Here is a 23,998-nt window from a genome sequence, read left to right as displayed (position 1 = left end):
TGAGCCCTGGGGACCACCACCTCTCCGGGGCTTTATCTTTATAAATGGAGGGGGGCTACGTGGACCCTCCTCCTGGTCTTCATTTAATCCTCGGGGACCACCACCTTCCATGGCTTTACGTTGATAGGAGAAGGGGGACCACATGGACACCCCTCCTGGGTTTTGCAGAAGCCCCAAGGATCACCTCCTCCCTGTGGAGACTGCGCAGACACCCCCGGGGCTGCCAGCTCCAGGGGGCAAATCACTTAAAAAAAACTAGGAGTGGGAAGGATGGGCGCCACATCGCCCCCCGCCTGGTGCCATTAACGGCCATGAGGACCGCCGCCACCTCCCCCCACCCCCGGCTTCTGCTATGTCCTGGGGTGCCCACCCCTGGGACATAGCAGTTTGCTCTAACTCGGCAGGAGCTCTGGCAGCTCCCGCCAAGTCAGAGGATCATCAGAGATGTCACTGACCATGTCATGAGTAATGCAATATGTGAGGTCATAAGCAGTGCATTGCAGGGGCGTATGTTTTAGTTAGCTCAGGTAACTATAACTGCTGGATTTCTATGGTTTGTACGAATGAAATCTATGCCCAACTATAACATCTCTGTAATCTTTGCTTTCAGTGAAAAAATATATATATATATATATATATATATATATATATATATATATATATATATATATATATATATACACACATATATACACATACATACACACACACACACACACACATATATACATACATATATATACATACACACATACATACACACACACATATACACACACATATACACACACACACACACACACACACACACTTACACATGCATCATCAATGTTACATCATATATGTAGAATTAAGTATAGTAAGTCTACACTTGCTAACACACACTTATGTACCTCTAAGCAATACCCTTTCAGGCTTAGAGTGCAGCATAAATTATCCAAAAAACTGAAACATGGAACCCCGAGTAGCTCCCACATTTTAGGAAGAGGACATCTCCATAATATGAACCACTCGTAAAAACCACCAACACTCTAAAACTGCTCAACTCAAATGTTTGTTTCTGTAGCAGAGTTTTTAAGTATAGGATTAGCACAGTGCCAGCCACACCACGCTGAAAAATGACAAACCTCATAGCTCCCATGTTTTAGGCAAAGAGCAGCTCCAATATATGGAGCACTCCACAACTTCACCAACACTCTAAAAAAGCACCCCTCAAATGTTTGTTCCTCTAGCAGCGTTTATAAGCATAGGATTAGCACAGTGCCATCAACAATGAGCTAGAAAAGTGACAACACATGTTGTCATTTATGGAGCAAAGTCTTTAAGTATAGGATTAGCTAGTGCCATCAACACCGCACTGAAAAATGACAAAAGTCTAAAATGACAAAAGCCTTTTACTACTCCCGGCACAGTATTACTGCTTTGGATTGTTAAAATACCACCCAAGACAACCAGGACATGTTTTGCTCTTATTAGAGCTTATCAGAGAGCTATACCGTTATCCAGACACAAGGGAGCACTCAGTATAAGTCAAAGCAATACCCTTTCAGGCTTAGAGAGGAGCATAAATTGTGCAAAAAAAAAAAAAAAAAAAAAAAAAAGAAGCAGGTACCCTGAGCAAGGGCCCACGTTTTAGGCAAAGAGCAGCTTCACTATATGGAGCTCTCTACAACACCGCCAACACTCTAAAACCGCTCACCTCAAATGCCCGTTCTCTAGCAGAGTTTTCAAGCACAGGATTAGCACAATGCCGCCCATGCAGAGCTATAAAAGTGACAAAGCCTATTTCCATTTATGTAGCTAAATCTTTAGGCATATGATTTGCCAGTGATATATATTTCCCTCACAGACCATTATACTTTCTCGTTAAACATTATTCATATATGTTTCAATAATCATCAAGGATACAACAGTGACAAGCTCAAATCATCTCATTCTTATTTCATTTTATCAAAACCTTTCTTTTCTTTTTTCATCTCATTACTTTATTTTATCAAAAAGCTTATTTTTTTTAAATGATTATTTTTCTGTAAAAACACATTTATATAAAATTCTTGACTTGTAAAATCAAAAATACATTTCTTTTTGAGCAGTGATTATTCAAAATCAAACATGATATAGAACCAATTTTAAGAAAAATACATACAACCAAACTCCCCTGGATTAAATTCGATACATACAATCATACTTCAATCACACCAACTTATCCAATCTCACACCAACTATGCTCATACAATATCTGTACACAGTTGGAGTTATCTGTGACGAGAGAGCCCCTGCCAACACCGAAATCTCAATGAAGAGCACGAGACTCATTATTTGCCAGTGCCAGCCATGTCAAGTTGAAAAATGACAAAAGCCTTTTAGCACTCCAGGCAGGGTATTACAGCTTTGGTCTGCAACAGCTGGATGGATTTGAAAGCAGTTCTTCTTGGCCTCAGCTGTAAAATCCCTCAGACTACTTTCAGGTCAAGAAGGAGGACTGAGCTCATTCAATGTCCTATTGACTGCTACCAGTGGCAACATGGGGGGACAGGACTAGAGGGGTTGATTATATAGGGTTCCTGAAAAAAGATAGTTCCCAAATACACAGTGCTCCTTTTCCTTCCTGTACAGGTTTCCGGATAGCATCCTTTTCCAGGACACACTTCCAGCACCCATTTGTAAAGCGAGTTGGCCTCGTCTTCTAACACAGATGCAGCAACTCTAGCAGGGTTATTAACAAAGCCCCATGCACAGTTCCTTAGTCACCAAGCAACAAGGCAGGATCTCCTCTACTCCTTTTGGAGAAGAGGTTTAGCAATCCACTGATCCAGCAGGGAGCTCCTCCTTCTCCAGTCAGCCTACAGCTTTCTTTGCAGGGCCTTGCCCCATGTTTTATCATGCATCTGCCAAGAAGACAGTTAATTTCCTACCATCCAGAAGATGAACAATAGTTACTTACCTGTAATCTGTGGTTCTCAAGTGCTGATGTCTTTCATAGATTCACATGCCTGAATCATTCCCCGTCGTCGGAGTGGGAGTCCCACGGTACATAAAAAAAGCAATAACATGTACATAATAACCAAAAAACCTTGGTAATAAACAACCAGGAAGTAGCCCTAAGCTACAAGAGCAAAAACGTCCACACTCATGACTATCATAGTCATTTTGTATAGTCCAAACTGAAGCCAATCAGGCGACAGCACCCACCAGAATGTTCTCCCCAGAGGGTCAGGCTCTCAGATTTTCTCGCACAGGAGTGAAGCTTAGCATCATAGCCTCAGAGCCTCTCCAGGGAGGTGGGCGGGTTGCATGTGAATCTATGAAAGACACCAAAACTGGAGAACCACAGATTACAGGTAAGTAACTATTGTTCTTCTCCAGTATCGGTGTGTCTTTTATAGATTCACATGCCTGAATCAGAGTAGATAGCAGTACAAACCATAATGCTCGTTAGACGCTCCTTATATCACAGCATATACGTAAACATGCATCTCAATGCAGCATGAGCAGAATCTTGAACATATATAAATACAATAGTGCTTACAAATGCATCCTGTGTAAGACATAATGTAAGAATAAGCGTCTAAAAAGAGCACAGAGAAGGAGGGAGAACAGAGGCTCACCTTATTTTAAAAGATTGCAGATAACTGCTCGTCCCACTGACGTATCTGCATCACTTGCAGTGTCCAAACAGTAATGTTTGGTAAAAGTATGCCTGCTAGACCAGGTTGCCCCTCTACAGATCTGACGAAGAGGCACACCAGCAAGGAGAGCGGTGGAGGAGGAGACCGCTCTTGTAGAATGCGCTCTTGGCATGGAGCGTAGAGTCCTTCCCGCCTGTTGATGACACAGACTAATCGTTGTGGACATCCAACGAGCTATAGTCTGTTTGGATACAGTGTAACTTTGACGTAGCCTTCCAATAGCTGATCTGTTTTTCGAATTGTTGCAGTTTGCTGCAGATAGAACTGGAGACATCTCCTGATGCCAAGGAAATGCAAAGCTCTGTCTGACTCCGTTTGAGGATTTGGAAAAAATGTTTTCAGAATTACTGGTTCATTAAGGTGAAAATATGTAGGAACCTTAGGCATGAAGCTTGGATTGGTACGAAGCACCACTGAGTTTGACATGAATTGTAGAAAAGGCGACTTAATCTTGAATGCTCAAATGTCGCTGACCCTTCTTGCTGATGTCCGTGCCAAAAGTAGAGATACCTTCCAAGAAAGGAACTTAAGATCCACCTTATGAATAGGTCCAAAGGGGTAACGCATGAGCTGAACAAGTACCACATTCAAATGCCAGGATGGAGGAGGACGCTGAATAGGAGGAAACATTCAAAATAGTCCTTTAAAAAAACTGCTGAATAACTAGCAGAATAGAGTTAGAGCCATCCTGACGGAACCTCGATTTAGCTGCCAAGAATACGTTCAACGTGGAATGAGATAAACCCGATCTAGCTAAATGAAGAAAGAATGGCAAGATCTGTTCTGGCTTTGCATGAATTAGGTGTAAATTGGCAGTGACACCAGGCACAGAATCTCTTCCATTTGAGTTTGTATGTCTTAATCGTGGCAGGTGCTCTAGCATTGGCTAAAACTTCTTGGCAATCCGCAGGGATATCGAAGTGTGCGAACTCAAGGTGTTGAGGAGCCAAGCTGCTAATCTCAAGGAGGCTGGGTCCGGGTGACAAATTTGACCCCCCTGAATGGTCAGAAGGTTCAGTATTGCTGGAAACTGAATGGGATCGCACTCCAAAAGGAGGAGAAGTTAGGTGAACCAGTATTGGCGAGATCTGGGAGCAATGAGGATGAGTAGGCACGGCTGCCTTTTCATTTTGCGGATGACTCTGGGAACCAACAGAATCGGAGGAAACTCGTATGCATATATCTGAGACCAGTTCATCAAAAGCGCATCCCAGCATGAGTCCTTGTGGGGAAGCCAGCTTGCAAAGTGTGGGCATTTGCGGTTCTGATTTGGTGCAAACAGGACCAGATCAGGGTGACCCCACTCCCAAAAGACTCGGTCCAACGTCGGTTGATGGATCTCCCATTCGTGATTGGATATTGCAGATCTGCTGAGAGAATTCACTAGGACATTGGAAATCCCTGGAACATGGACCGCTTAAAGATTGATCTTGTGACGTAGAGCCCAGTCCCAAATTTCCTGGGCTTGCTGAGAGAGAAGAGCTGACTTTGTACTGCCTTGTTTGTTTAATTAAGGCTTACTCTTTATATTGTCTGTCCGAATTAGCACCAAGGACTCTTGGATGACTGTTCGAAAGGATTTAAGGCCAAGAATATGGCGCATAGCTCCAGGTTGATGTGCCACTTCCTTTGTTGCAAATTCCACTTTCCGTTGACAGTCATTCCCTGAATATGTGCTCTCCATCCCTCGAGAGAAGCATCCGTGGTGATGGTAAAATGTGGTACTTCCGACAGGAATGCACATCCCTCTTGTAAATTCTTCATCCGAGTCCACCAGAGAAAAATTTCTCTCATACGAGGGGTTATGTGAATGATGTCGTTGAATGACCCCGAAACCTGCAACCATTGGAGGTTGAGTTCTTCCTGTAAAGGTCTCATTCTGAGACGACAGTTGGGTATTAGAGGGATGCAGTACGAGATCATCCCTAGGAAAGATTTGAACATTCAAACTGAAACGTACTCTTTTGCTTGCAATAGGCGAGCCATCTTGCAGATTTTGTGTTGTCTTTCTCTTGAGACGAAAGCCTAAGTGAGATGGGTATCCAGGAATGACTTTCTTTGAGACGAAATGAGATGGGATTTTTCGAAGTTGATGGAGACCCAAAGACTGGAATAGAGACAGGCATCTTTGAACGTGTGCGCTTGCTGTTGCAAAAGAACTGGCCTTGATAGGGCAATCGTCTAAGTATGGGAAGATTTAAATGTCCTCTAAGCGGAGATGTGCTGCCACCGGAGCTATAAGTTTCATGAAAACACGGGGCGCTGAACGGAGTCCAAAGGGGAGAACTTTGAACTGAAAGTCCCTGCCAGCCAATCTGAATCGTAAGAATTTTCTGTGTCTGGGGAGGATGGGGATGTGAAAATAAGCGTCATGAAGGTCGAGGGTGGCCATGTGATCCCCCATTGAAAGAAGCTGGAGGATTTCTTGAAGTGTTAACATTCGGAAGGACAACTTATTTAAGTATTTGTTGAGGGCGCGTAAGTCGAGGATGGGGCGCCATTCCCCTGATTTTTTCCTTATGAGGAAAAATCTTGAGTAAAAACCTGTTCCCTTTTGCAAATAAGGAGCTTTTTCGATCGCTCCCTTCTGTATCATCGATTGTATTTGGGTGAACACCTTGATATGAGCTGGAGGTGGACCCTTGGGAGGAGAATTTGGGGGAATCTTGACGAATTCTAAATTGTGTTCTCTGGCCACTATAGCCGGGACCCACTTGTCTGTAGTAATTGCGGACCAGTTCGAGTAGAATCGGGATATTTTTCCTCCAACTTTTGACTGGGGGAAGGGTAGAGATGGTAGCTGGTGGCATGTTTCACTGTTTTTTATTGGAATCACTTCCAACGGTAGGAGGACTTCCTTCTGGACTGCGTGTAAGACTGTTGTTTGTAGGGCTGATATCTCTAGTTGGTTTGAGAGGTTTGATATGACTTCTGCCGATTGTAGTTCCCTCTGTTGGAAAAGGATCCACGCCCTTTAGCACCTTGAAAGGATGACTTGCGAAACTGAAGGCTACCCAAAGATCTCGCCGTCTCGTCTCCCTGTCCTTCTTGATAGCCTGTAGGGCCTCGTCAACATGCTGGCCAAAAAGAAACTCGCCATCAAAAGGCATGTCAATTATCTTGGTCTGGACCTCTTGGCGAAACAATGGGGACTTTAGCCATCCTTGTCTTCTCAACACAGCCGCACCCGCTAGCTGTCAGAAACCTGTAGAAGCCACGTCTACTGCTGCGGCAATCATTTCTGCTGAAGCAAGTTCACCCTCTCACAATATCTGCCTTGCCTCAGATCTCGCCGGTTCAGATAACATCTCAATATAGGGGGAGATGTTGAACCACATTTGCCTGTCGTATCTCCCTAATATCGCTAGGGAGTTTGCGGCACGTACAGTTGTTGCTGCCATCGTGGAGACCTTTTTCCTCGATGGAATCCAAACGTCTGCCATCTCTATCAGGTGGAGCAGAAATAGGTGAAGAGGGGTTCCTGGCCAGTCTTTGCGCCGCTTGAGCGATGACCGAATCAGCCTTAGGTTGTCCTTTTAGGCATGCAATACAGCAGGAAGGGAATTGGGTGTCCCCATAATTTTTAAACCTTCCTTCCATATGAAGTCAATGATGGGAATAGTTTTGAATTGTCGTCGCGGTTGATCTTTAAAATCATGAAGAAAGCATTCATCTTTCTTGGTTTCCATTGGGATTAGGAATCTTTTAGTAGCCCTTTCCATCAGGAGATGGAATCCTCGGATGTCATCTGGAGGCGAGTTAGCCGCAGCTAGAGCAGAAGGTGATGGCGTCTGAATTTGATATTTATCCCACTCCGACAGACTAGATTTGTCATCCACCTCTCCTTCCTCTCTATCCTCATCCGTGGTGTTCGCTTCTTGAGAATGATGAGATGGTGCTGGAGAAGGTGGTCTCAGAGATGTCAAAGAGGATGCAGAGGCCTGAGGCATGGGAGTGGATGTGAGAGATCCTGCCGACTCGATGGAGGGAAACGACGATAGTAATCATCTAACATGAACTGCAAATTATTAAGAAGGGCCAACGGCATTTGTGCTGAGGGCACCTTGGCAGGAGCTTCATCTACAGGTTCAGAGAATTGTTCCTCATCTTGATCTTCCTCTTGATATTTAATAGGTAATTCAGACGGACTCGTAGCCGTGCGGAACCTGTCGTCTACATCAGATTGCTCCTCTTCATCATCGGAATCCAGCAATTGGTCAGGCAATTTAAGTGGTGATAGAGCCTGAAATGACGAGCCACGTCTCTCAAGCAGAGAAGGTGTCGTAATCGGTTGGGCAAATGAGGCCGTAGATGGTGTGGAAGACCATACATGTAGTAGAGAACACGTTGATAAAAGTGGCATTGACGGTTTTGTCGTCGACGGAGCCGTCGTCGGAGATGGTGTCGACGAGACATTTAACTTAACCGATGCTGTAATCTTCGTCGACGATGTTTTCGTCGACGAGGCATCCTTCGTCGACAATGTCTTCGTTGACGAGCCAGTCTACATCGACGATGAAGTTGTTGACGACGAGGAAGTCTTCGTCGACGGTGGGATCTTCGACATCGAGCCAGTCTTCGTCGACGGTGGAGTCGTCGACGTCGAGCCAGTCTTAGTCAACGGTGGGGTCGTCGACATCAAGAGAGTCTTCGTCGACGGAGCACTCGTCGACGGGGTAGTCTTCGTCGACGGTGGGGTCGTCGACGACGAGCCAGTCTTCGTCAACGGAGCACTCGTCAACGGGATCTTGACTCCCTTCGTCGCCGACGACTGAGTGTCGACGATGGCAGGCATTATCTTAGTCGACGAAATAGGTCTTACCACAACAGAGACCAGCGTCGACAGGGAAGAGTCCGACGACATTATCATCTTAGGCTTAGGTGATGAGAAGGTGACGGTCAACGTTGAAGTGGCGTCGGCGATAATAACCGTCGACGAGGGAGCTGACGACGACTCAGTCGACCGCGTAATCTTCTTCTTCTGACGAAAAACCTTCTCAGGAAGCCTCTTAGATGCCAAAGACTTTCCAGTCTTTTTAGGGGGCGATACAGATGATGGTCCAGAAGGTGGAGAAGCCTTTTTTGCGGAAAGCAAGCCAGAGCCCTTGGATGGCTGAACTTTCCTCAGCACCTTAGCCCAAGTGGAAGATAGATCTTCCTCAGCCATGCTCTTTCTGGAGAATACAGATGACCCTGAAGCCACACTTCCCACTTCAGATAAGGGATAGTCCTAGTCTTTAATCTTCTGTAGCCACAGAAGAAGGCGTCCTTCCCTATCTCTGAGGGAAGGTCCTGCAGATCTTACACACTCTCACCTCATGATCAGGATAAAGGCAGTAGATGCACTTTTTGTGGGGATCTTCTTTAAAACCCTGGAGCTTCCCACAAGATTCACAAGGCCTGAAGAGAGATCTTTTAGTAGATGACATCTTAGATGAAGAAATCCAGTCAGAAAGTGAAGTACTGAGCAGAGCTCAGGGAGACTCCCTTCACACGACATGCGGAAGAAAATCTGAGAGCCTGAGCCTCTGGGGAGAACATTCTGGTGGGTGCTGTCGCCTGATTGGCTGCAGTTTGGACTATACAAAATGACTATGATAGTCATGAGTGTGGAAGTTTTAGCTCTTGTAGCTTAGGGCTACTTTACTTCCTGGTTGTTTATTACCAAGGTTTTTAGGTTACTATGTGCATGTTATTGCTTTTTTATGTACCGTGGGACTCCCACTCTGACGACTGGGAATGATTCAGGCATGTGAATCTATGAAGGACACCCAAATACTGGAGAAATCTCTGATACACTGCTAAGTTTCTTCGTCCTTGGTGAAAAGTATCCTGTAAACTTAAACAAAGCATCTGCTTAGTATTTAATATCCTACAGACCAATCAGTTTGTTACTATATACACATTTTGGGTAGATCCCCATGGACAACCCAGACATGGGTGTGATTTCCAGGAGCTCTCCTCAAGCGGATTCCCATCATTTCCCGATTTTTTGTTTAACCCCCAGACAAGTCCAGCCACTTCCTTTGTCACCCAAATGCAGTAGGGAAATGGATTGGGAAGTTGGGATTACCCGACAGGGAACATTAGGCTTCACTTCGAGGATAAGGAAAAGGAATCCACTCCCTCTTGCTACTACAACCTGATTACGGTGACATACCTGGGGGAAGAGGCTGTAAGAATCCAGCAATCACTCACAAGTGAAGCAAAAGAAAATATAATCCAACACAACAGACCAACCACCAAAGTTCAGTAAACCCTCGTAGAGAAAGATGATCTTCCGGGTCTGCTGCTCAGGTCAAAGTGACTTGGGCAGGGTCATCTAAACCCCCCACCTTCTGCAACTATCCATAGAAAGGAAATGGATTCCAGAGCCCATACTGTAAAGTATAAATACTCTACATTCCCCAATTTCCTGTGTGTACAGTCCACACCATGCGCTTTTCACCCATGTACCACATGGTTGGAGCGAAGGACTCAATAGAGTGAGGTTTTGAGACTTCTGAAAATGAGAGACCAGTAGGCATCCTTCGCCAGAAGATAATAGGCAAAACTTCTGCCCTTTCACCAAGAAGTAATGCTACCACCACTGCTTTTCTCTCTCTCAGCCCAGTGGGGACACAAGTCTCTCAAAAGGATGGGTGCACTATGTGTGACACTCCTGACCTCTGCAAGAGTGACAACATCAACAGTTCTATTTTCAGGGGGCTTCTGAAACACAGGAGGAAGAGTTCTGCCTCCATCTTAGGGTTCATATCTTTCCATAGGCTAGTGCCATGTACTCCAAGAGACCTACCTTCATATTGTAGTCGTTTGAAGCATTATTGTTGAATATGTTTTGCAAAGGCAGAATAGAAGACTCTGGATGTGGTGTAATGTGGAGCCTGGGTACTCCACATGGCTCAAAGACATTTGAATTAAATCTTCGAAATATGCTGCGAGTCAGTGGAGTTCCTTCAGAGCTAGTTTAAGCTAATCTTGTTTCCAAAAATAAAAGCAATACTTTGCTGCATTGTTCTGCACTGTGTGCAGGTTGAATATGAGTTTTTGGAAGAGTATAGTAGGTGATATCGTGGTAGTCAAGTAGATCCACAAGCAAGGTCCTGTTTAAATCCACCTTATGTTGCATTTAAAGAACTGGAGCATTTTCCAAAGCAAAGGTGGGTAGAGACAGAGTAGAATATTCATCTGGGTAGCAAAGCAATGGTCACTGTCATAGATGATCCATAGGTGTTTTTGTTGAACGATGTTTGTATGTGCTCTTTTTCTAGAAGGGCAGTCAATCTGGATGAATAATGGTGCGGTCTTTAAGAGCGTTAGGATCTCAGTTTCTATCCCTCTTAAACCGGTAAAATGTTAATGATGCCTTTGGTGATGTTTAAATAGTTCTACAAATTGTATTTAGGTAGAAGAAAATCAGTGCAAATCTTACACTGCTTCTTGTATTGCTAAAGTCAGCCAGCTCTTCGGACAACCTACACCTGTGAGTAATCTCTCCCCATTCATTCCAGCTTCTGAGGAGAGTATTGTGATCATGGCTGCTGACAAGTGAAGTAAGAAAAGTGTTGTTTGTATTAGTTAATCATGGTCAGTGGCTCCTTTGTGATGTTTATGGTTTCAGTGCCCTTTTTTGGACTAAAAAATGGCCAGTAATCATAAAGGATTAGATGTTGTTCCATATCATCTTGTAGTTGCTTGTCTTCTCGCTTTCCTAAATTTGACTTGTGTAAGGAGGGTTACAGGTTGGCAAGTAGTTTATAGGTTTGATAGTCCTGCATTTGGTTTTTGAGGGATGTGATGGTAACATGCTTTAAAAGGATCTGAAGCCTACCCTTAAAAAGGATAGCATTTATCACATTTCTGGTATCAGCTGGAAGAAACTTTCAAGCGAGAAGCAGCACAATTCTACTGGTAATCTATGACGCTTTCATTAGGTATTTACCAATTTCAGGTCTTCTATTACCAAGAGTTTGAAGATGGTGACATTTGCTGCAGCCAGGGAAGTAATCAGAGTAGGAAACAGGAAGAGGGAGGCACTGGGATAGCTCTTATGGTTACTTGGATTTTAGTTATTATTAGTGGTTGTTTTCAGTGATGTTTGGATTAGTAAATTGCACATTTTGAAGAAGTCCTTGGTTTGGGACCATTTCGCATTTAGGGATTATTTATCTCCTCTTTTATAGTCCTATGGTAGCTCCTTCTGTGAACTTTGCTTTTAGTTTATCACTTTCAGGTTGAGATTTGATCCATTGTCTTTGTAGCTTCTGGAAGGTTTTTTGTCAGCTAGGTCATTATTGTACCACTGGTTGGTGGCCTTAGTACCTGATTAGGTTTCTCAGAAGGTTAGAGGCCAATGTACCTAATAATGTTGCAAAGGAGGGTCTTGAACTTCAAGATCAAGTTGTTTGTGATTTGTATAAGTAGATGTGCCAAAAAAACACAATGAAGTCACTAGATGCAGCTGGTCTATATTTCAAATAGAGAAAAATATTTTTTGTGGATGAAAAATCGCTGCTCCTCTGAAGGATATACTTTAGCTCAGTTTGCATCTAACATCGCTTATTAATAATGGACCTTATGTCCTGAAACTGATGGAGAGTTGTGGCCATTGCTAGGGAGCCCCAGACTCTGAAAATCATGCATCAACTTTTGGAAGGCTTTGGCGGCTAATTGTCGAGACATAGACAAATCAAAATCTGATTTTTAGGTTAGGTGCAATCCGACTACTGTACATATCTCGGAGAACACCACTGATGGAGATTTAAGGTTAAAGGATGGGTCCATGGACTGTAAGTGGCTGCTGTTCACTGCCAGCATTTTAGTAACAAGTATGTGGAACTATGCAGACACCAGACACAATCAAATACATTGTAGGACTAGCATTCAGTATTTGTCTTTCTTGCCAAAGTGTTTGCTGCCGTTAGGTCTACAAGTTGCCTGTATTCTTTCTTTGAGACTTTTTCACAATATAAGAGGTCAACTTGGTAATGCTTGAACCTTCTGGCTGAGGTTATGTGTGGGTGGATTTGTGAGCCTCATTGTGCAGCCATTCCTTTGCAATGCTCGTGTTTTTGTAAATGCTGCCTTTTGTTCAGGTGATTTGCAATAATCCTCACTACTGGAAGAGGTAAGAGTGCAGTCATTATGTGGGTGCAGCCAGAGGATTTTGCGAAGCAGCTGACACCTGGTGGACTCCATTTCTCCTTTGTGGTCTACCTTCCAGGTGAAAAGCATATTTTGCTGCGACTGCGATGCCAGAAATGTGGGTTAATGGCCTATTTGAGTTGGAACAGATTCCCTGTGGAGCAAAGATAAGGCTTCTCTTTTTCAAGACTTGCTGTGTTTAAGATATCGGGCTTCTCATTCATATGACACACCTTATCTGCAAGAACACCAAAGAGTGTGTTGCCTGTATAAAGTGAATTCATCACTTTCTGCTGAGAATCTCATTTGAGAAAAGTCGATCTCAACTACGAAGAGCACTCTGACATTCCATAGTAAAAAACAAACACTAAGAGGTCAGACACGTTTGCTGCTGTAATATTTTGACTGGAGACAAGTAACGCCTCATTAACAACTTCGTGAACATGTTGGGAGGATTGTCCATATATGTTAATAGCAACTCTTATGGAATGCTGTCATACCTTCACAACAGAGAAGAGGTAAATTGCAGCCTTATTGGGTTGTGGAAGATAATCTGCACATTTTACAACCTGCACATCCATCTTCCAGGTTCTTTATCTGGTACACTTTGCTTTGGTCGATTACATTGCTTTATTAACAATGGGTTTACGGTCACATGCATCAAGGAAATATCCATGTTAGGTTCTAGTAATCTGGGCACCAAAGGACAAAAGTGTTGTGGACAGAAGCAGGCGTTCAAGAGTCTTGAATGTTACTGATATCTAACCTGAGGGCAAGAGAAAAACATTCAGCTTCTCTATTCCTCTGTAAAGTATGTCATGTAATATAGGGATTTCATCCCAAGGATAAAGCTGCGGAAGAAGACACTATTCAAGAAACTGGGAAGAATATTCCCCATAAAAACTCAGAGTTATAGGCCCTATCAGGTGTTTGGTACCTATGTGGAATGCATGACCCTCTGTAGAATGCTCTAGAGTGTAATTTTTCTGTGGAGAGTCTTATTAGGTCGAAGCTTCTTGGTTGGAGACATCTCTGGTGTATTCCTTGGCAGTGACTTTAATGGAGGTAATGAACCAGGAAATAAAAATATGAGATGAGGCTCTTCAAACAAAGGAGAAATTAATGATGATGAGATCTTCAGCAGCAAGCCATGCGACATCTTTTACAACATCAATGGTGAATACCTTGATATCACGCATTTTGTTTACACTGAGCGATTTGCTTTTGAATGTCTGAATGGCAATCCTGACTCAGAGAGGAAAAGTGGAGAGGAGCTTTTGATTGTGTTGCGTCCCTTTACAAAGAACCTCTCGATAGCTATCGGGAATAGCAGCAACAGTGACTTTGTGGCCGTTCAAACTCCCCTCACGAATGTAACAGGAGTCTAAGACAGAAATGAGGTGGAGGCAGGTCCTTCCTTCCTTAGGCTTTTTGGGTGGCCTTGACACTGCAGCATGCTCTGTAGAGGAATAGCACATAAATGTAACTTTCCCTCTGAGGCAGATTCTTTCTCAGGCCCCTAATGTCCTAAATCACCTTATATGAAATAGCATTCTTCAACAGTACTGTGAAGTAAGCAAAATTCAAAGACATTTATGTTTTTCCTGATTTCTCTTTCCTACATGAAGTTTGGAATATAATCGCATTGGTGTTACGTTTCAGCCAGACAGGCGACAGTGTGCTTCAGCTGAAAAAAACACCCAAACAAACTCAAAACATCTCTTTTCAACAATGCATTTCAGGATCGGACTTTCAAAAGGAATGTTTTTCTGGACAAAATAAAAAACTGATCGCAAGTTTACAATGAAATATTTAGATAGGTGGGGTGGAGCTCAAGGCTCCTTGTTCTGATGAATGATTAAAGAATCAAGGGAGGCCTTGAAGCATAATTTGCGACTTTAGCGCCAATCATTAATTTTCTGGGTCAAAATATTCAGAATGATATTGATAAACCACTGTCTATTGTTGTTCAGAAACTGTTGTGTCTTGTACCTGCTGAAGACTTCCTGAGATTAAAGATGTTTGAATCATGCAAATGCATAATAGAAACATGCTGGGGGCAATTTTACCACAAAATCTCTACTGAGCGGTCCATTTTTCGGCAAAGGAATGCAAAGAAAAGTGTGTGAAAATGATTCCAGTATTGTTGATTCATTACACATATACAGACTGAAAATAATGTGTTTCCTTGTCTGTTTTTATTTTTCAAATAGTAACATTCAATAAATAGGACATCTTTTGAGTGACTTCAGTGCTGCCAACCGTAACTGCCAGACCAATATCCGTTCAGATTGACCCAACTGGGAAGTTACAAAAAGGATGGAATTTCCTAGTATAGCTGCAGATATGCAAGTATTTGTCCTAAAATACTACGTTTATATTATGGCATTACACGTGACTGCAAAAGGTCGACAAGGATATAAGCGTGAAACTAGATTTATAAATTTGATAAATATTTATACGTTCCTTTTTTTCACATGAAACAAATACAATGTGTATAAAATACTGATGAGAAAAAATATATATAACTACAGACTGAATTGTAAAATAAAAACATAAAACTTGGCGGGCTAATTATAAACCTGCGTCAATACACTGTCTTCAGTCTATATTATTACCCACAAATGAAAATATGCATTGAGATGATTATTGAAGATGGGGGGGAAGCCATGGCAGATCATGTAAGGAAACTGGTTAGTACAAATAGGACAAAAATACGTTTACCAGCCGACAGGTTTCAGCCTCAATGAACACACCTTAAATTTGTATGGGCTGGTGAAGTACAAATGATCACACCTTTCCTATTTGCCTGCAGTTTAACCCATGTGACTTAAATACTCCTAAAGTATGTGGCATGCAAGCTTCATGACCAAGATGCAACAATATGTAATATGTCGAATTCGTGATGGGTGACTGTTGATAGGTTTCATTTTCCGATGCCCCGCCCACTTACATTTATGAGTTAGCATAATGTGTCCAACTAATGATGTATTCATTTATGCATTTACGTTTATACTCTCCATTTCATTATTCATTTATGCGTGTGATGTTATTCAGTTTTCTTAGCTTAGCCTGTGTGCCACCATTTTGGGTTACCCTAATCAGTAATGTTCTCATGCTCTGGAGATGCTGAGGCCCGGCTCCGCGGCCTTGGGCAGAGATAACCAAATGTTGCTATTGCAGGTGCAGATTCCTCTTGTGTGAGGCCATTGTTCACCCTCTCCGGGGTCCAGTACTTTTCCAGTATGGGCGTGTTTTACTTTGCTGTACCATGTTATAATGTATTGCTGTGATGTGATGAGTCAGTCCTCTCGGCGCACTCTTAGGGGTGAGTTCGGACAGGGCCCTCTCATATGGGAGTTTGTGGCCTAATAAAATACTTTGTTTATTCTTCTCCACTGTCCGGCTGACTTCTTACTTGGTGATTATAGGCGAGTGCGGTAAGTCACTCGGGTGGATTTGAGCCACGCTTATCACTGTCAATTAGAAGAATGTTTTTCACCAAGAGATGAGTAACGCTCAATAGACAACAAGGGGCAGATGGAATTGTCCATGATGACACTCAGTACCAATAACTGAAAAACCTCCCCATCAGTAATAGGCTTTGAGAATGTTGGAAATGCATGGTTTGTTTGTTGTGCATTTTTAAACATGCAACTAAAATAGTACAATGCACGTGAGTAAAGAAAGCCATATTAATTGGAACTATGTGCGGGACTTCTTGGAGATGTTTTACTTTATTTACTAATTTGTCACTTTAAATTAAGAAGGACGTGTGTTTTACTTTCTTTTGGTTACCTGTCGCTAAATGGGGCATGGCAAGTTAACACTTCAAGTCACAGCAGTGGACAATAAGGGCTTCATTATGATGGCAGTCGGACGTCATCATATCGGAGACGGGACCGCCTGACTTGCTGTCGGGCGGTCCCGCCAATGATATTACAATGTGACCACCTTTAAGGCGGTCGCAAAATGTATATTTTGTATTGTGCCGTGTGCTACAGGCTGCAGCACACGTCGCAGTACAAAAAAAAGACTTTCAGCATACCCCTTGCCTGCACAATGTGGCAGGCACCATGCGGTGCGTGCCACATGGTATGATGTGTTGGACAATCAGCAAAGATGATAGCAATCCATTTACGTGCCCTTAAAGTAGAAAAAGAGATCTTGAAGCTAAATATTATCCCACATCGAAAACCTTTTGCCTGGGTATGCAAGGGGGGCCCAGTGTCGGTCTGGGTTGCGTCAACTTGACCAATACCCAGGTTTTTTTCGTTGCACCACAAAAGCAAAGCCAAGATGGGCATATCCAATGTTGGGTGTATGTTATGCACAGCGTCCTTTGGTGCTGTAAGCAATACTCACTTCTGCAGGTTGGTTTGGAGCAAGCCTTGCCCACATACAATCATAGTCTCTGTTGAAGTCTTCTGTGCAATGGAACACTTTCACCATGTAGCCACTAAAGAAGACCAGCAACGGAGTTATATGCCACTGAAGCGCAACAGTTTGTGATGGCAGATTTGGAAAGACACAAGACTGGTTTAACATAGTGGAGTTAAACTTGTCTGACACCACTGCCTGCATACATCCACAATTGCTGGTATCTGGAGACCACAATGAGCAACATCAGGTGCGTTGTCTATACTAATATTATAAAGAGAGAGCCCAAACCTTTGAGGCGGGTAATCTCAGGAACCACAGCACCACCCAATACAGCATTGGAAAGGGCAGTTGCAGCAGAAGGACATAGGCTATACAGATGCCCACCATATACATTTGAGAGTTAAAGAACCTTACCAGCAAAGTAGTCCCTTGTGGGCGCGGCATGACGACAAAAAAAAGTGTTGCGTAAACGTGTGTGTTGTGCTGGGGGCGTGTGCTGGGGGCGTTAACAAGGAAAATGGGCGCGTCAATTGCACGGCAGCAAGGGGTGTGGCCAATGGGCGCGACAACCGGCAACAATCGCGCTGCACATCCCCCCCCAAAAAAGCGTGCCTTGAGGGAGTGTGGAAAACAAACGTGTGCGTTGGGCCGGGGGCGTGGCCAAGGCCAATGGGTGTGGCAATTGCACGGTAGCAAGGGGCGTGGCCAATGGGCACGGCAATTGCCGGGGCTTAGGCGGGGGCAGACGTGACTGATCGTGCCTGCGGGGACAATAACTGCACAGTATCCTGCGCGCTGTCAGCCAGTCAACTCTCTGGATAAAGGACCGTGCCTGCGGGGACACTAACTGCAGCATCTCCTGCGCACTGTCACACACTCAACTCTCTGCATAAACGAATTGACACCAGGCGCACAACATCAACCAGGGCTGGAGCCGGGCTCAGGCGGCGGATGGCGCGACTAAGCGCGCCTGCTGGGACACTAACCTTTGAACTGACTGCACTTTCACACATGCGCAGCGTCTCCAGCGCGCGCTGTCACCCACTCAACTCTCTGCATCAACGACTTTACACCACAAGCACAACATCAAACAAAACTGGAGCCGGGCCTCAAGCGGCGGATGGCGCGATTCAGCGGGCCTGCGGGGACACGAAATTTACAACTGAATGCACTTTCACACACGCTTACCTACGGAAGTGGAGTACATACACACTACAGACATCTGCCAATACTCCTTACTCCGAGGTACACACAGGAATGTATGACGTTACAACGCATGCTTTTACCACGCATGCTGTTACAACGCAGGTTTTACTACGCATACCATTACAACGCATTACACTTGGGGGTGCTGGATAGTGAATAGTTTAATTTACTATTCCAACTCCAGTCCCCGTGGATAGTAGGGAAGGTGTTGGATAGTAAATTAAACTTATTCCCTATCCTAGAGCGCCCCCCAGTGTAATGCGTTGTAATGGTATGCGTAGTAAAACCTGCGTTGTAACAGCACTGCGTGGTAAAAGTTGCGTTGTAATGGTTGTAAACCACACACAGTATCTGCACACACATGCCTAACTATTGTGACACTTCATGCTAAAAATGTTCTCTACCGCGAGATTTTAAAATAAATTTCCCTTGCCTATTACACACATTCTATTTCATACCCGGACAACGTCGGGACAGGCTGCTAGTTAATAAATATTTTGATTAGTCCTGGATCAAATTTAGGAAGGCTGGGAGCACTACTGTGGGCAGTGAGTAGCAAAAATATGTATGCAGGTGTGTATAAGCCCAAGCATTTACATTTTGTGCCCCTCCTTAAGAAAACAAAACGGGATTAGTCAAATCAGCTTGTATAATAACTAAGATGAACAAATCACCCATTGTTTCTGGTCATATTAGTACACATAAGCATTAAAACTGAATCTTTAAAATGGTATTACGTATTTTGCCAGTTCTCCATCTCTAAAGAAACCTGCAGTAAACAGCTACAGTAGTACACATTCTAGCCAACAGGAGCCTCTATTGATGAGCTTGATTTCATAGAGCCGAGTCTGCACAATTTGCTATTCAGGAGCCAATTAACCAAGATACAACAGGGCCTCTTACGTTTTACACAATGGACTCCCAAGTCAATATCTATAGCGTGCATTCATTGGTTATTTTCACTCTGGGCAAACAAAGGACTGTCGTTTCAGTAGGTCCCCATTATACCATTACTTATTCATTCTAGTAAATAATGATGCTGCTGAATACAAGTAAACTCATTTCCTCTGTGAATAGTATTACCGTAATTGAGACTTACGGGGCGAGACAGATTTGGATGCAGATCTGAGAGAGCGGTAAAGTTCTGTCTGGGATGGAATGCCATCCTTGATCTCTAATGAGAAGGGAGAAAAGAAGAACATTACATACCATATCATTTAGAACTCTGGATATTAAGAAATAACTGTCTGATGGGAATGCTTAACGAAGCAATCATCGACAATACATACTTGTAGGCAGGGCTTTAAGTGGGATGAAAAAACTGGGGGGTCTCTCAAAGGGGCGTGGCCAGTTTAATTAGGGGCGTGGCTTTAACACACGCTAAAAATCTGTGTTTAGCATGGTGTGCTGCCGGACTTGTATTTTGCTGTTTGTCATTGTATCCAGATATGTGATACAAGTAACATCATACCTACAACAAGTAAGGACTATTGGCTTTGTCAATGGTTATTAGTTGCATAAGTTAAATAAGCTGCAACGATGGCTTGTTACATATAATATTGAAAAAGCTTCCAAATAAAGCCCTGGTGACCCACCACAATGTTGCTGCTCTTGCGTTTTAGAAAGAGAAGGGAAATCCAGAAAGAAAATGACCATTTGAAGGATTTAGCTTCTCATACAGCGCTCACCTGGAATGACGTCATGCTGTAACTTCTCTACTAGTTTTTTTAAGGGGGGCTCGAAACGGGTCTCTATCAGGCTCTGTTTTTTGCCCTGGCACTTTTTTCTGGACTACAGTGACAGCAGACTGCTGTCACTGCAGTCCGGATTAAAAACTGATCACATGTGCCAGGGCACAAAACAGAGCCCGATAGAGACCCGTTTCGAGCCCCCCTTAAAAAAACTGCCGGTGCTCAGACCCCTTGAGACCCGGCCCACTTAAAGCCCTGCTTGTAGGTCCTTAAGGCAAAGGAGAGCGATAGATATGTTTACGTTAATCAAAGTACTCAGTGTATACTGTGAGTTTTAACACGTAATTGTAAAGCTTAACTTAAGCCAGTGGTTTCCGGTGGTTGGCACCAGCACTTAATTGTCAACACCAGCACTTATGACAGTCTACCAAGTGATGTTGATGTCTGTCTAACTTAGAGATGAGCAAGACAACAGTTGTTTACTAATTTAATATATATTAAAATGACTAAGACCTCCCATCCAAGCCCTTCTATATAGATTTGAGGGCCTGGAATATTCTGCACTGTCACACTTGTAAGAGCGTGATGGTTAGTAATTGTGATTCTACTGTCTTTGGCCACGCTGGCATGGCAATGGGTGGTGCAAGCAGCATTGGCCTCCTGACAAGGACCCTGGCACTTATATATTTTTTATTTACAAATTAACCACTGCGTCATTGTACACCAAGGATGCTACTTCACAGATCTTATAGAAGAAGTATTACCGTCTACTATAAGCAAGCTTAAATTGAAAAAACGTGTTTCCACTATACGAATCCAATGAAAAGATAACAGTGAAATTAGGAGGAGTACTTTCACAAACTTACAAATCTATATCATGATTAATAGTTCCCCTTAGTGTTAAAAGAAAGAGGCGATTATGAATTAATTCAGTGCACACCTAGTGCGCTGTGCTTGTGCCTGTGGAGGACTTGGGTGTAAGTGCTCGGGTGAGAGAGAGAAATAGCAACAGATATAAAGGCAAAGAGAGATATGTTATTTGATCTGCTGTCGAGCTACTGGGACGTGCTGTGGATGAGGCACTAATGTATTGTTTATTCATGGTTTAAACTATTTTTCCAAGTGTAACCCGCCAAAATATGCCAGTGTTATTTTTAACAAGTTACATACATAGAAATGTAAAAAATAATGGCGTCTCTAGAAGTATATTCTTTGCTTAAGCATCATCTTTCTTAATGGATCAGAATTTAAAGAAATAATAAAGTGGTCCGAGGAGATATTGTTTTAGTTTCTTTAAAAAATATATTTTAATTAGCACTTTATAATGAAAACAGCAAGAGTCAACAGGCCCTATTCAAAGAGAAACCACATAATGTCCAGGACAAAGGGGGCAACCTGTACAGGCACAATGCTCCACTACCACCTAAGCATCATATGATAAGGAGCAATATTAGAGATACGTCTACAAAGACCTCCAATGAGAGGGGGCAGCAAGTATTACAGCCATAAAACGTTTAGTCATCACAACAGTACAAACAGACCCATAATGGGTCAAAGGGCAGGTAGAAAATCAGTACGGCAAATGGACAGTAGAGCATAGAACACAGACTGCCTGATTTATTCCACTCAATCATAAAGACTGCTATCACCAGTGTACATGGTCACTCTAATTGATCCTGGAGCCTCTTCAGGTAAGCTGCAGCTGCCTCCATCTATGTGAACATTGTTGCCTTCATAGCCACCAGTTTTCAAAGCCCTTTGGGACCACAAACCAGGTTGAACTCCAAGTTCCATGAATGATTTTAAGACCGTCTGCAAGTGGCGCCTCTCCTCTGTCATTGCCAAGCTCAAGTCTGGGAACACCAAACTCCTCTGGTAATGAAAGACACTCTTTATTCCTGATGGCATACTTCAGTGACAGTATTCCGTCTTTGAAGGATTGATTGAAGCTGCAAGTCATCCAAGACAGACTTGAGCTTCTCCTTTCTCCTCGAGCATATCAGCTGAACAGTGGAAATGCTTCCTTCAGTTTAAAAAGTAGCACAACAAATGACTGATTGAGTACTTGTATTCATTCCAGAGAAATTACAAGTAGATTAAATTAATTTAGGCGTTGAACCCATTACTTTTTTTGTTTTTCTCAATGAGATACCATAAATGCGATGGATATGCCAAAGTGTTAGTACGGCAAAATAAATAGCAGAACTCAAGTTATACACCGCTGATGAGGGCAAACAATGCTAAAAGCCAGTCTGGGGTTGCTTACATTCTGTCCCCCCCCCAAAAAAACGCCAAGCACATCTGCCTAGATTGTAGCAGGACCAGAACAGAATTGTAAATGTTTGGTTTCTATCTGTAATGGCACTATGAGGCAAAAATGGACTGACATGAGGTTCAGAATAATTACCCAAGGCTAACATTAGCTCTAACATTCTGCACATTATTTAATTTTATCTTCGCGTCTGTAAGCATCTTATCATCATTTTGGTCAATCTTTTATGTGCAGTGTGCAGTGATTTGTAGGTCTTCATGTACTCCCTTAACCCCTTCGGGGCTGATGACGAGCTGGGCTCCTCATGGAGCAGGGCGCTCGCACGCTGATGACGAGCCCAGCTCGTCATGAGCCCCACCCTCGGGGGAAGCGCCAGCGCTCCCCCGAGTCTGCCCGATTTTCTTCTTTTTTGCGGGGATGGCAGGGGAAGACGTTCCCCTGCCTCCCCCCGCCCGCGTCATCAATGAGGCCAGCACGCGAGGCGCGCTGACATCACTGGAGGTTCCTTTTGTTTACCGACGCGCAGGGAAGCCATTTGCTTCCTGCACGTCGGATTACTTAGAGGTTCGTTTTGCGGCTGGGGCAGGGGGGAATTTTTTGAAACTTACATCGAGGGAAAGGAAAGGCTTTTCCTTTCCCTCGATGCAACTTTAGAGCATTCCTGCTGCACGATCGTGCGATCGTGCAGCTGGAATGCTAGGGATTTTAATTTTTTTTTTCCACTTTCGTTGTTCGGGGAGCGGCCCCTTGGGGAAGGGTCGCTCCCCTTTTTGGGGGAACATTATTTTGGATGTCTTTGTGTGCCTCCTATGATGAGAAATGGTCGTTTGGTATAAAATAAAATGCTGATGGGGGACATTTTGAATGTATAATTATTGTGCTAATATTTATCAAGGATGCAAGTGCCTCTGTCCTTCATTTCTATTACTTTGTGTTTATCTGAAGTGGCTAAAAAACACCTGTCCTGCCTAGGCAAAGCTCACTAGTGTTTTTGGGCTGATTAATGTTTTTTTTATTTGTGCTGCAATTCGAACACATGCTTTGTCTCCAGTGACCATGTGTGTGTTACTATGCCATCGCAGCGATGTGCGAAGGGGTCCCTTGAGTGAGCTGTCCATCATAGTGGGAAGCTCACAAATGTTTTTGGACTGATGATTGTTTTCCTGAATTTGTGCTGCCACTCGTGCGCCATCTTTGTCTCCAGTGACCATGTGTGCGTTACTATGCAATCGCACAGATGTGCGCACGGGTCCCTTGTGTGAGCTGTCCATCATAGTGGGAAGGTCACAAATGTTTTTGGGCTGATGAATGTTTTCCTGAATTTGTGCTGCAACTCGAGCGCTTGCTTTGTCTCCAGTGACCGTGTGTGTTACTATGCCATCGCACCGATGTGTGCACAGGTCCCTTGAGTGAGCTGTCCATCATAGTGGGAAGCTCACAAATGTTTTTGGGCTGATGAATGTTTTCCTGAATTTGTGCTGCAACTCGATCACCTGCTTGGTCTCTAGTGACCCTTTGTGTGTGTTATTATGCCATTGCACCGATGTGCGCAGGGGTCCCTTGAGTGAGCTGTCCATCATAGTGGGAAGCTCACAAATGTTTTTGGGCTGATG

The 23,998-nt window shown here is 43.6% G+C and overlaps 1 protein-coding gene across 14 annotated transcripts in view; it reads right to left on the bottom strand.

Annotated features, from left to right (window-relative positions):
• The window catches only part of MEIOB (meiosis specific with OB-fold), a 1,496,662-nt gene that overhangs the window by 1,453,545 nt on the left and 19,119 nt on the right, over positions 1 to 23,998 (bottom strand). For 13 of the 14 annotated variants that reach the window (XM_078664882.1, XM_078664879.1, XM_078664881.1 and 10 more), the window contains exon 2: positions 19,522 to 19,596. In XM_078664882.1, the coding sequence (XP_078521008.1) occupies positions 19,522 to 19,587 (66 nt within the window). In that variant the 5' untranslated portion in view covers positions 19,588 to 19,596. Of the gene's footprint in view, positions 1 to 19,505; positions 19,597 to 23,998 lie in introns of all 14 variants that reach the window. The other variant, XM_078664875.1, reaches the window with a different exon arrangement.

This window comes from Lissotriton helveticus, chromosome 10, assembly GCF_964261635.1.
Source record: "Lissotriton helveticus chromosome 10, aLisHel1.1, whole genome shotgun sequence".
NCBI lineage: Eukaryota > Metazoa > Chordata > Amphibia > Caudata > Salamandridae > Lissotriton > Lissotriton helveticus.
Note: the sequence above shows the minus strand (reverse complement) of the source record. Positions and strands in the feature narration are given on the sequence as shown.